We start from the raw sequence: 14,116 nt of genomic DNA, 5'->3' as shown, positions 1-14,116 counted from the left end.
GTTAGACTTGAAAGTGTACCCCAGTGTACACAGGGGTATCTAGGTGTATCGGTTATCTCTTTGTTGGTCTTGTTCCAGCATTACCATAATAATGTTGGTCCAGGATCAACATTGCAACTGAATGCTTCCCTGATCCTGGACCAGTATTATTATGATACAGGAAAAACATTAACACTGGGATGTCAGATCATGCAGGATTTCTATTGTGTAAGTCAGAGGGGAGACATGTTATTGACTGTCCCTTATACTATATGGCACCTTTCTTCTTTAAAAAAAAAAAAGAATCTGACATTCAGACCAACACTCCGTTAGATGCATCGGGGGCAAAAACGCATTTAGGAATGCATGGGGAGCAGGAGATTGATCCACAAAGATTCTGATTACCAGATCCACATCCGCCCACATAAACTCTGTCTAGTCAACAGTATCTAGGCTCTATAAAGTCTCCCAAATTACTTGATTGTCTTACCATCACAATTTCTGCCGTCAGCAGCTAACGCGAAGCCTGTAGTGCAGCTACATTTGTAGGATCCCAAAGTGTTCTCACACTTATGAGCACACAGACGACCAGGGTAATGCCTGCATTCATTGACATCTAAGACAAAAAGTCCAAAACTGACAAAGTAAGAAGCTGAAATTGTGACTTCAATGCTTATTTTAACTAGAAGTAGTACACACACATACATGCTGTGGGCATTTACATGCTCAGGATACACTTGGATTTAGCTACCAACGTAAGAACGCAAAGCAAAAGAAAAAGAAAAACAGTTTACCTTCACAAAGCCGAGTGATGCTATTGAACATGTAGCCAGCTTCACACTCACATCGGTAAGACCCCAACATGTTGAGGCACGCATGACCTCCACAGACGTTTTCAGTAGTCTTACACTCATCGATATCTGTAAGCAGGGGTGCAAGCGACAGAGAACACCATGATATCCACCGCAGGTAGGCTAGTAAGACACTTTGCATGTAGGTATGATGAGCTCTTCCGTACCAACGCAGCGTGTGCCCTCTTCATTGAGGTGGTATCCTCGACCGCAGTTAACCGAGTTCCTCTGGCAAGTGTACGAGCCCACTGTGTTGACACAGATCTGCCCCCTGTTGCATGGACCTGTCTGGCTAACACATTCATTTATATCTGAAAACAGGAGCACAGATGACACAGATGTTACTCTAAATTTTAAAAATGCCCTGATGTTCCACAGTTTCTGTTATATTTTTTTCTTATCATGTCTTATATTGTTACATGATCAATTCCTTCTTTTTGTGACCCATATATAGAATAGAATAGAATAGAATAGAATTCAACTTTATTGTCATTGCACATGCACAGGTACAGGGCAACGAAATGCAGTTTGCATCCATCCAGAAGTGCTTTAGTGATATAGATATATTACAATATATATTAGCAATAGTATAGATATGTAAGTCGTATCTGTCTTAGTTTCCTTGACTTGTCTTCTTTTTCAGTTCCTATTTTAATTGGATCATTTCTATTCCTTGTGTGTGTCATTCCTTTCAGCTGTTTGTCTTCTCGTGTAATGAGGCCCTGATTGCCTTGATTTAACCTGGTCTTGTTTCCTAATTAGTCCTCTGTCTATAATTTGGCTCCTCTCAATCAATGTAATGATGGCAGTGATTAACCTTACACCAGGTAATTTACAACCCGTTCTCACTCCCAAAGCGTAACATTTTACGCTAGGTGACAAATCGTCACCATATTACGTTTTCGGCTACCCACCACGTTCCTAAATGACGACCTCGGAAAAAGAGGAAATATGAGAACCGTCTGGACTGAACCTACACATGTTCGCTCTTTTTCTTCAAATCGCTTAGAAACACGCTATTTAACATCATTAAAGTCCTGGTTAAGGTCAGGAATAAGGTTATGGTCAGGGCTAGGGATAAGGTTAGGTTTAGGGCTGGAATACAGGGCTGGAACGTCTATTACCGCGGGAGCGTCATTGCACTGGATTCCAGCCATAACCCGCCGCGTACCATAAGAACGCCGAAGGTCTCCTTTCGCGTTCCTCAGGAACGCCGCGGGACGTGACAAAACGTCGACATGTTACGCCTCGGGAGTGAGAACGCTCTGTAATTTATTGCATGATGAGCTAAAAACATTTTTTTTTAATTTAAGTCAATAAAATAAATAATTGATAAATCAAATTTGACCACAATGATGAGGACAGGTTTGAGTTTAATAGCGAGCCCCAAAAAGACCTAAGTCTAACTACATAGCTGGAAATTTAACTGACTTAAGGCTTCAAGAACAGAAGTCTTAATGATGTTAATTTATTAAAGAGCATATGCCAGTCATCATATTGTTAAATATTTTGAAATTTACATTAATATGAGGACATTTTGAGGGAAGCAATTTAAGAATCTCAATATCCTTACAAGTGCTCAAGTAAAGATCATAAATGGCAGCGGAGCTCTGTATGGGATGCTTGGCCACAATAAATCTTTTGGTGCTAATGCTTACCAATACAGTTTCCAAGAGCATCCTGGATAAAGCCAGATCCACACTGAACTTTGGGCAGACAACGGAACGACCCCTGGGTGTTTTGGCATTGAAACTGCGGTCCACAGTTATGGATACCGGTCTCACACTCATCAATATCTGGATGAAGACATCACAGAAGAATTGCCTGTCAACACGCTATGAATAGCAGCCAAAAAAAATACAGCAGATCAATGTCTCCCTACAAACAGCAGAGACCTTTGCAGTTGTTGCTGTCAGTGAGCTCATATCCTGTTCCACAGCTGACTTCTCTCTGGCAACGGAACGAGCCCTCTGTGTTGATGCAACGCTCTCCTCCCCGACAGTTGCTGGCTCCCACCAAACACTCGTTGATGTCTGCGAAAAAACAGGACAGACAGTAAAGGAATACATCACATGTCTCCTGCTGAGGCTCTGTTGTGTTAGTCTTTTCTAGTAGAAAAGTATTTTCTTTATCACCAAAAACAGTCCTGATATTAAAATATAAGACTGAAATCATTACATATATATAACAATACAAAAGGAGCTTACCCTCACAGCTCCTTCCATCTGGTTTGAGTTTATAGCCTTTGAAACAGGCACAAGTGTCATTCCCCACACAGCGATGAGCACACTTCCCTGAGAGGCACCACAGAAACATTAATATCTGATCCGCGCTTTTTAACGCAAGTGCAGAAATCACAATTGTTAGCTTTTATTGTGCTTTACCATTGCACTGATTATTTAATGCTGAATCTCCATTTTCAGTTGTCTCGTCCTTGTTAGGCACTGCAAGAGAGAGAAAAAAGCATGCTTATTCATGCTTTCATACCTTATGCATGAAATCATTTGGCACAACATTGTGTTACTAGTGAACTTCTGACTTTGATGGTCATTAAATTCTTATTTTATCCAGTCCAAAAGCTCATAATCAGCATGCTGAATCTTACCCATTTCCACATTAATGCTCAGTAGCTGAACCTAAGCTGCTTTATATCATGAGCTAAGAAAATGAGCATGCGATGACCATAAGCGTCCACTAGGGGGCGGTGTAGTCTTATGTTTGACACCAGTAGTCCTCCTATTTCTACTTCTAATTATTTTGTTGACTTGCATAGGTTTTCACTTACTTTAATCCACTTTTTTATGCCCACTCTACTTTAAATTACATATTTTGTTTGTTTTATTTAAAAAAAAAAAACAATAAAAGAAACTGCCTCCTGCAGGATCACATTTTTTACCCACGTTCTCTCTGATGCGCTGTGGCTCCTTCCACACAGCAGGCCCGGGACACCAGATTGCACTGATGGCCAACAGATAGGTTGTGGTCACAGGGTAGGCCAAGCTCATGGGCTGTTTTACCCAGAGTACAACAGTCACAGCACATCTATCGAAAACAGCATACAACAAAGTATTAGAGAACTTAGAAGGATAGACATGAAAAATGTGCAAATAATTGAAAGAAAACAAAATACAGATCTTTTCAGGATATTGTGTACCAGCAGAGGTAAAACAAAAACAAAGAATAGCTGACAGAGGGTTGGTATGCTGGTTGGTTAAAGAAGTGAGACAGCCTTTTAAAGTGACAGCTGAGAATAAGTTGCTTTAGACAGACAGCCAAGCTCTCAATCAACCAGACAGACAGAAAAAGAGCTTTTTTGAGACGATACGCCAACTGGCAGGCTTCAGACGGGACCAGAAAGGCAGTCAGTCAGTTAGAAAAAGAGAACACAGAGGGAGACAGTGATGAGATGACATCAACCCCCCTCTCCTTAATGCATGCTCAGTCAATCATTATGACAGCCCGGTAATGTCAGTTATGGACAAGAAAGGTGGGGAGTGTGACAGATGGGCATGTTTTGGCAATTTGGTTATGCAGCTGGAATCTGACTGTGTGTGCGGTGGTGCACACGTGCAGCGTTTGTAGCGACTGCAAGACTGAACACATGCTAAGGAGAGCAACTGTAAGAGTTGTGTACCAGTAGTGGCTGACTGCTACTCTCTGTGTTTGTTTGTGTGTGCTTGTTTATGTGTGGGTATATGCCTGTGTGGCCTTGACTGCTAGAAAACGTTTTGTTCTTAGGACTCTTTTAGTGTAAACCACTCACAACAAGCACACAAACACACTCCTGAACAGTTCGCACACACAACTGCTTTATATCTTGTTTTTGTGCAGCTTTTTCTTGCTTCTCCCATGCTTGCTTAGAGTAAGTGGCCTTTTTATTAGTTTCATATATGAAACATCAATACAGCATTCTGCTATCATCACTGCAAATCTTACAAAACACAATAATGCAGTTTCTAAATTGAAAACATAAACCTTATCCAGACAGCACATTGAAGCAAATCCCCTTTTCTTCTCTCTGACTGCTTAGAGAAAGTACAACATTATTTTCACAGATATTGTCATTATTTATCATTTAAACGTACATTTTGTTCTGTCCATCTCGCATCGTCGTGCTTTTTCCTTGAGAACACACAGATTATTTGAAGAAGTTCGGAGTTATTGAATAAGCCACCCACAGTCCTGATTTCTTTCTTGTCAATCTGACGTCCTCCATATCAAGTAAATGATTTTTGTGGAGTGTTTGTGGAGTTTTGCACATTTGAGACATATTTTCACACTATGTAAGCACCTAGAGATTTTAAGCATATTTGAAAATGTGCATATTTTTCTCAAGCTTCTCGTGTTCCTTCTTCCTGATGTTGGGAAGGTCCACAGCTGTCTTTCTCTTCGTGTCCACGGCTACTATGTCCGGTTGGTTAGTCATCACCAGTTTGTCAATGCATTTCTCAATCATCCTTGGGGACGTGACCTATTTTGACCTCGGGACTTCCAGGCCATAATTGGCAGAGATATTCCTGTATACTATGCCAGCCACTTGGTTCATTTGTGCTGCCAGATGCTCATAGAGTTACAGTCACTTTCTTTAGCCCGTAAGTGTGACTCATGTCAGGGCCAGGTACTGTCTAACGCTTCATGCTTGAGACTCTTTCTTGGATGTCTGCCGCTGTGATGGTTACTGGATCCTGTTCAGGGAAGTTGCTGTGGTCTTCTCTTAGCTCCACTAGCCACTGAGCATTGTTGTTATGTGTTGCAACCCCGTGGTGGTGTTATTCTCATATTGTTTTCGCGCTACTAAAGATGCTCCAGATTTTAAGCATTTTAATTTCACAAAAAGGGTGTGACAGGAGAAACTTTGTAAAACAACTTGAAAGCACTGTAGAGAAAATTATTTTTGTAAGTGCATCATCATAGCATGCTGGCAGCCATGCCAGCAGCAGCAGCAGAGAGAGGAACACAGAGCAGCTGATGTTTGCCAGCATAGAAGAGGTTCTGGTAAATATGTAAAGTAATCAGCTTTGGTTATGTGTTAAGGTTGGCTCATTTTCCCTCATCAGAGCTACGCTGCTAATTTTATTTTAAAGCATATTTGTAGCATGCGGTGGCTGTGTGGGGCTACAACACCTTTAAAAGCTTCTATGCAGTATATAGTAGATCACAACTAAACTGTTAAAGGATAGAAATTCTAGACCAATTTCTTTATTAAGTAATTTATCAAAATACTTCTGAAAGACATAAAACCAGTTAAAGGGAACTAATGAAGGTGAGAAAAAGAACACATTTAAATCTGTAATCAAAGATGGAAGCAGAACTTACACAAGCCTAGTTTTGTGTAAAAGTACAAATTTTCATGCTAGTTATAAAGCTCACTAATAATGAGGTTATATTGGATTGTAACCCCATTAAATGACTATTTATTTCAATTTAAAACAAATGGGAACATTTCTCTATAATGTTGATGTTTGGTGCAATAGCTATGCCTAATCATCTTCACTGTTTTGGTCCTTTTGTTTCTAAAGGTTGACTTTAGTGGTGGTTTTGATTTTCCTGAAGGAGACACCCTCATTACTCATCGAGTCACACCACTGACCAGCCAGTCGGTGGCATGCAGTCTGTTGATGACACATTTTTGGATTGCTCAGATCGCTTGGATCCCCAGAGGAATCACTACTAAAAAAGTCCTGGTACCAGGTACTTCCATCTAATGGAAAACCCTGCAAACCGTGGCGTGCCAACCTGAGTAGCTACTAATGGAAAAGGGACTTAAAATTACAAGAAAGTCTGGCTTCTTGGAAGCAAAACATAAGGAAACCAAGGGTGATTCAAGATTTTTTGCCAAAAACACTGTATATACTGTGTATATAGTACATATAGAATGAAAATAAAGGCAAGAATTTGCCTGAGTTTGGTTAAGAAGCATTTCAAATCTGAAAGGTGCTTAGTGCTTGGATATGGGCTGGTGAAATATTCCACAGTCACAGTTTAATTTATAATCTAGCAACAAGTTTCATTCCTCCCTACAGTGACATGCCTCATCCTGCTGCACAACACACACACACTCCCACACACACCCACACACATAGAGATGTACAACACTGCTCTCATCAATCACTTGCCATAATCATCGTCCAACAAAGTGGTGAAAGAAGTTTTTTGGTGATTTACTTTTCTGTTTTGTCATTTCTATTAGCAAAACACTCATATACACTCATACAAACACACCTTTGTAGTCTTGGTGTCGCAGGTGTTGGTGAATAAAGAATCGCAGGCCCCCTGGTCTTTGGCAATGTTGATACCATTGGTGCACATTTTATCCTCGAGCACTGTTACACAGCACTGCTCCTGCACTATCCTGTCAGCAAGAAAAAACACAAAACACAGGTGGTGCATTTACTCTCCGCTCTATCAATAATTGGCTTACGGCAAAGAAAATCTGTCTTAGAAGTGCAGCTCATTAAAATTGGCCCGAGGCGAGCCTAAAGGGGATCTCATGTCACACTGAAAACTGACGAATGACTGGGCTGAGTATGTCTAGAATGAGCTCAACGATGGACATTGTGTTTGCAATGCTGACAGCTCTCTGAGGTCTGTTCAGATTGTTTAACACCCAAGAAGTTAAACCAAAGATTTTAGTCCCAAGCTGCACATTTGTCCAAAAATATCTCCATATTCTTTTGCAGAGCAAAATCACTAAAACAAACCTCATCCTACATACACACCCTATAAAAACAACAAACAAAAAAAGCAGAACAGCAGGGGCCCTAATCGGCTGACTAACATTTGCCAGTATCTGTAGTTTACTTGCAGCCACAATGACATCACCGGGACAGAATCAGTCTGCATTTCTTAAGAATTTGGTGACACAGTTAGGATTTGAGAAATAGCCATAACCATAAAATGAGTAACATCTTGATACAGGATGTATCGTAATTGACCTTCACCTCTGAGATCCCCTTAGGGATTAGCATAACACAAATTTTCTGCAAGAATCATTTAAAAAATGACAATAGCTGTTTAATTGGGAAAAGCAGTACTGGGAAGCAGCCAGCCCAATCTGACAAAAGAGTGTTATCATAAAAATATGTTTTACTTAATGTTTCTGTTCAGATCAGATTTCGTTGTATTGTCTAACTGTCTGCCCAATCAGTTAAGGGAGCGGAGGGGAGGTTGACTGTTCCTCCCTGGTCTGGATCTCTGTCTCCCTGCAGTTTTACAAGACAAAAAAACATAACAAACCAAGTTTTTTTTATCATCTCTTACCAGAAACCTCTTTCCACATAAACCACTCGAGATCCGAAAGTCACAACAAAGTACACACCTCCTCTGCAGAACCTTTTAAGGGCACAGTAGCGTGCTCCTGTTTTCCTTTTACCATTTTTCTCCTGTTTTTTTTTCTTTCTTCTTACGTTGGTGTCTGAAGTAATCTCACAGATTTCCTGTTATTCCCTCCCTCTATGTCGGATTTCACCTCTAAGGTATTTCCTGGGTTTTGAAACAGCCCCTCTTCTGACCCCCCTCACCTTTTTCCACCCCTAAATATTACCCTGCTACCCCCACAAATCCCTGCCCCTTTTCCTCTCCACTCCTCACACTATAATTTAGACAAATTTGGAATCACTTACAGTGGCTATGGCAAATGTGTTTGCCATCAGTTTGGCTTATAGGCCCTGAACCTGTGGTAGCACACCTTCTATGGTTACCAGCAGACGTGTTATTATCCCATCACTATTAGCGCTTCCTGCTCTCACGTGAAGTGAATAATGTGCCTAGAGATTTATGGGAGTAAGGTAAAGTGATCTCATATTAAGGGCATTTAGACATTTCCTTAATATCCAGCACATGCCAAATCACTTGGGCCCAGTACCATGGATAGAAAATATGATTTTAAGAAATGCAGCATTTAACAGCTTGGAAGTCTATAAACTACCACACTTAAACATAACAGAGGAAGGTAGCAGTCAGCAGCGGCTTACCTGCATGTGGTTGACTCAGAGATAAGGGGCAGGGATGCACAGTCTTCATGATCGGTGCCATGCTTTTGCCCATTTTTACAGCAGTCCTCCATTGAGATTTGTTCTGCTCCTATTAAAAACAACATTGTTTTTACCTTTGCATGTACAGGTGAATCACAACAGGCCCCACATTATAGTGCTGGCCACCTGCCTGCCTACACACACACACACACACACACACACACACACACACACACACACACACACACACACACACACACACACACACATCAAGTGCCTAAACACACTGTGCCTCAAATATATATCAGATGGCAAACTTCTGAGCATCATTTGAGGGGAATGAGCAACATTTATCCGATGAGCATTTGTCTTTCAGCAAGACCAAACAGTTTTTATTAATTGAGCAATGATGATCTGTTTTTTTGTCTCTCTTTCCTAAACAAAAGACAATCCTGCTATTGTGACCCAAGACAAATTGTATAGCAAATAAACAAAATTCAGAGTCTGTTTAACGATATGAAAAAAAGCCTTGAGAGATTTTTTTGTTTGTTTTTTGCCAAAGACAATGAATGATGGATATGTTTTTGCAGAACCACATGAGGCCTTTTGACTGGAGCGCGACCAACTCTGTGGTAATCTGGCTGTTTATTCATGTGGATTAGAGAGTTTGGAATGCTTCGACTCTCTAAACAATCAGCCGTAACAATCACATCAAGCACATTCGTTTGCCTGTGGTTAGTGTGTTATATGCCAAACGTGAAATAGCTTTGGCAGATCCACGTCTTGGGCTTTTTTTCCAGTTTTTTTGTTGCCTGTCTCAAACCAAGATCGGTCTACAAAATTGACATTAATCATCGTTATTTCCCCCCTGAGAGGAAAAAGAGAAAACAAATATTGAATTATCCAGAATAGTGATTGTGAAATACCTCAAACAGAACCATCTGCGTCTAGCAGGAGTAAGCAAGATCAGATAATAAGTTAGATTAGGCAGGTAGGGAGGGAGGACAAGTGTCCGGAATTGCAGTCCACAGTTTTATAGATTTGCTGCCCTCTCCCAGAGGTGCAGGAGGAATGTTTTATTATGACCATTAAATCAAACTAGTCAAGCTGAGGCGAAAGCGGGAATAGTTGTTATCACAAACAGTCTGCACACTGGTAAACCTCGTGGAAACACAACGCAAGAGCTGCTGTAAAACTTCATTTCTCAGGTTCATCACAAGTTTCTATAAGTCCCGCTTAAAATCTAGAACTAATATGAGGAGAAGCATAACAATGACACAAGAAAGAGTTCTTTAAAAAATGACACGTTTTGATTGTTGTCTGTTTCTTTAAGAAAGTAAGCGAGGTTACAGGAAAAAACAACTGTGCCCATTCCTACTACAGAAAGGAGGTTTAACCTGGCAGAAAGGAGCGAATATGGATATAGGATTTATTGGTAGACAGGCACATTAGCTGACTCACTACTGACTTCTGGAAGTCTGGCACATCACAGTATTCTCTGGCCAATAAACCTTGTAGCAGCTGGATGAAATGAGATGACATTTTAAAAGCTTTTCACATGGACCTACCAAGCAGGCTCCCCCAGCCTCTCTCTCTCTCTGTCTCTGTCTCTCGCTCACTGACTTAATTTGTTTTCTGAATGTGTAAGTAACAACGGGGTTTTCCAAAAAAGCTAGGAAAGCAAAACTGTGCTCACAAGAGGCTGAAAATATGGATGTTTATTAACAATAAAGAATCCTATTTAAATGTGTGTACCCCTGTGCATATGTGTAATGTTTTGGGGTTTTTTTTACCACTTCCAGTAACTGACACCATCTTGTCAAAACACATGATTTGTATTAGAACTGGAAAGGCATCCAAGAGGTGTCCAGAGTCCATAAAAATGAACTAATCCTAAACTCTTTCTTAGCTTAGTCAGTGCATTTTAAATGCCAGGAACAGTTGGTCACTTATTCTAAACTTCCCCCAGCGATCTGTTCTGGACTTTTCCCCTCACAGTAGCGTTCTGCTGATAACTAACTCTAACCCACTAGGCATCACTGACTCATTCCTTTGCTACCGCTGTCTGCTGACTTGAAAACCTAAGATTGAAAGACCAGAAGTGCTTTAAAACTGCATGGCTTCTTGTCTTTTATCAAAAAAGAAGAAGAAGAAGAAGAAGCAAACCAGGCACAGCTGTGCTCTGGTTTAGATACAGCCTGCCATAATTCTCAGTCTCCTCGGTGCATTGTCTGTCTGGAGAGGGCTAATTTCCATTTTGGATGATGTTGTAGCTGTGAGGGCCATTCTGTCTTGGCAGAGCAGCACATGTCTTGTCTGCGTCTAGACGCCTCATGTAAACAAGGCATAATGAGCATAATGAGCCTACTCGTGGAGCCCCGCCTACACAGAGGAGCTGGCCTCAGACAGACATCACAACATAGAAGTGTGCATCTCTTTCATAGGCACCACTCAAAGCTGACATGTGGAAGCTTCTTCCAATCTTACTGATATATACAAAAGGCTGAAACCAAAGTCGAGCTTATCTATCTGGAATGCATTTGGTTATGCAGTTGGTTGAGCTGATACCCAGCAGATCTGCAGAAAGACCTGCAACACAACCTCCTACAGAGAAGGCAGCTGAGAGAAAGGTCCCCCTGCTGACTGTGAAATTGCCCCGTGTGTGACCACAGCACACTGGGCTTTTTAAGACACGGCTAGTCTTATGATTTGGTGACCCTGCTGTGAGGCTCAATCTCACCCTTCTGTCTAGGACCACCCTGCCCTGGTGAGATACTGGTTGCTCTTACATAGCATCACAGCATACCAGCACTCGGCCTTTGACTTGCAGGGCAGAGAGTGAAGAAACCTCAGGCAGGGATGACTTTTGCTTCACAACTGGTGTGAAACTACATTTTAACACTCTCCATGTGGGGTAACATATCATCACTTCATGGAATGGAGTGATTCCACTCCACAGTGTAACTAAATAAAACACAGTAGTGAGAGAGTTAAAGGTAGAAAAGGTTAACTGTAAAGTTCTATAGTTGTGGGTTTTGTTGATGCAGTGCACAAAAGTTGGAAAATGGTTTAGATGGCACTTTATATGGTCACACTGCTACTTATTGTACATTGTAAGTGGTAATAAAAAAAGAAAGAGGTGTGGGATTATAATATTATTTTATGCCATGTTAGACCTCTAATTAAAGTTTGTGAATTATTATGTAGTTTTAGTTTGCATTATTCTCCTGAATTAGAAGAAGGTGGTAACTATTGCATTTGTTAAACTGATTTGCATTATATTAGACTGCTGATTTATTGTGAATGAATGACATTGTTTTATGATGCATTATACTGCTGAGTTATAAGAAATACTGTTCGCAGAAAGTCATCGCCTTATTTGTCTGATTAGAAGAGAACAGAACATACTGGAGTTTTCTGCCCCATCTCAGCAGGAGCAGATAAACAGGGAGCCAAGGTCGTAGCTTAGGCGCTGTGTGAGAGAAAGCATGTGAATGTTTAGGCTTTTATGAATAGGTGGGGGCCACTAGAGGCTATAAGAGGTTGATCAATGCTCCACCATTTTGAGATCGGATGCTGTCTGCGTACGGTGTCCATCTCCCACGCGTGTGATCATTAAAATCATTGTTTGACTCAACCTGGCCGGACCAGTGTTGTTATTGTGGTTTTTCCTCTTGTATCCATCCCCAATATCAATATTTGAATCCGTAACAGAGGAAAAACAATGATTCTAAACAATAGTTTCAATCTTTTAATTTGAGATGTTCGAGCCTTAGCAATTTTAATAAAGACCTGCAACACTTTGAAGCACCCACCTTTGCAAACTTTGCTTTCATCACATGCCCCAACTAGCCCCCAGACAAATGCATCACTTCCCCAAGTATCACCCTTTAGCCTGTTATCTGTCTGCTTCTTACTTTGAGTACTTTAAAGTGAAGCTGTCATGCAATATGCGCTATTCATCCAAATCACTGTCACATGCACAGTCCCACTGCTTGGCTCACCTAGCAGCAGTGATACCCAGCTTCTCACGCTTACCTTGGCCAAGAAGAACTCCGAACAGAGAGAAGAGCAGCGCTACGCGCAAAGCCATTGAAAGAGGTGAGACTCAAAGTATCAAAAACTGGAGAGAAACAGACGTGGACGAGGTGGACTTTCCGATGCTGGTTGTTCCGCGGGGATGTGTGAAAAAGCTGCAGTGCTCCTTAAAAAAAGATGAAGAAGAAGAAGCTAGACTGGGAAAAGAAGTGGATTTGATGGAGCTGAGAGTCGCAGTTGCAGCTTGACTGAAGGAATGAGCGTCTAATTACGGCACCGCGAGGGGCGGGCTGAGGGCCACAGGCGCACACTTACTGCTTATCTTGTTTGTGTGGCTTATTTCAAACCACATCGCAGTTAGAGTTTATGATTACAATATATAATTTACAGATAGTATATTTTAGCGAGTGTACAAAAGAGCTGTCGTTTTAAAATACCTCCTATTGCAGATCCTTTGTTGTTGTTGTTGTTGTTGTTGTTGTTAAGTGTCCTGAAGCAACATCTGAAAAACTGCCTCTGGAGATGGGACTCGCAGTCATCTCCGGGCTACTGTACCGTGAAGTGTGCGCTCACACATGGAAACTGCACTTCCATCAATGGCAGAGCAGAGTATTTCTGCCTGTGACTAATGACTGTAGTGATTACCCAACATCTGGAGCTGGTTTGGGGGTATTTTAAAAATGTGTTGTGGCTATGTCCAGACTGTAAGCCTTGAAACCTTTTGGATTCCTCTGAGGAAATAAGGGGAATAAAAAATAAATAAATATTTTCACTACCACTAACTGCTGTTATTTCTGAGTTTGGTGCACTTACAGAGACCTAAGACCTGGCTCTGTGACACCCCCGCCTCCCAACCCATCCCACCCTTAATATTGTATCTTCACAGCAGTGTCACAGGTCCCTGCAGTCCTACTATAAAGCTTAATTTTCTATAGTAATGTGAATGAATTCAATCTTCCCTAAGTGTGCCACATGTGTGCAATCAACATCAGTCAAAGTGATCACGAGCTGTGAAAAGTGGCTACATATAAACAAGCCACAGACGCATGCACTCACACACGTCTACCAGAACTGGCAAGAAGTGGAGAAATAATTGATATAGTGCTTTATAAACATTTTGTACCAACTAAGACCCTCTGCAAATTCAATCAGTCTACTGGCTCTGGGCATTGTGACAGAGAGAGATTAAATGATCTTCTAATCAAAGCCATATGGCTCCACCACCACCAGTCTAACCAACAAGAAACACCACCAAGGGCTTGATATAAGGACACC

At 41.2% G+C, this 14,116-nt stretch overlaps 1 protein-coding gene across 2 annotated transcripts in view; it reads right to left on the bottom strand.

The window, feature by feature from the left end:
- Positions 1-13,146, bottom strand: part of fbln1 (fibulin 1) — a 33,182-nt gene extending 20,036 nt beyond the window's left edge. The window contains exons 1-11 of one of the 2 annotated variants that reach the window (XM_080876656.1): positions 12,842-13,146; positions 8,804-8,912; positions 7,053-7,182; positions 3,731-3,872; positions 3,215-3,274; positions 3,038-3,124; positions 2,726-2,863; positions 2,489-2,626; positions 998-1,141; positions 774-899; positions 470-595 (exon numbers count right to left, since the gene is read on the bottom strand). In XM_080876656.1, coding sequence (XP_080732782.1) covers positions 470-595; positions 774-899; positions 998-1,141; positions 2,489-2,626; positions 2,726-2,863; positions 3,038-3,124; positions 3,215-3,274; positions 3,731-3,872; positions 7,053-7,182; positions 8,804-8,912; positions 12,842-12,896 — 1,255 coding nt within the window. In that variant the 5' untranslated portion in view covers positions 12,897-13,146. The remainder of the gene's footprint in view (positions 1-469; positions 596-773; positions 900-997; positions 1,142-2,488; positions 2,627-2,725; positions 2,864-3,037; positions 3,125-3,214; positions 3,275-3,730; positions 3,873-7,052; positions 7,183-8,803; positions 8,913-12,841) is intronic. The other variant, XM_080876657.1, reaches the window with a different exon arrangement.
- Between the last annotated feature and the right edge of the window lie 970 nt (positions 13,147-14,116).

Source organism: Rhamphochromis sp. 'chilingali' (genome assembly GCF_963969265.1).
Source record: "Rhamphochromis sp. 'chilingali' genome assembly, chromosome: 2".
Taxonomy (NCBI): Eukaryota; Metazoa; Chordata; class Actinopteri; order Cichliformes; family Cichlidae; genus Rhamphochromis; species Rhamphochromis sp. 'chilingali'.
The sequence above is the reverse complement of the archived record's forward strand: the minus strand, read 5'-3'. Positions and strand labels throughout refer to the sequence as shown.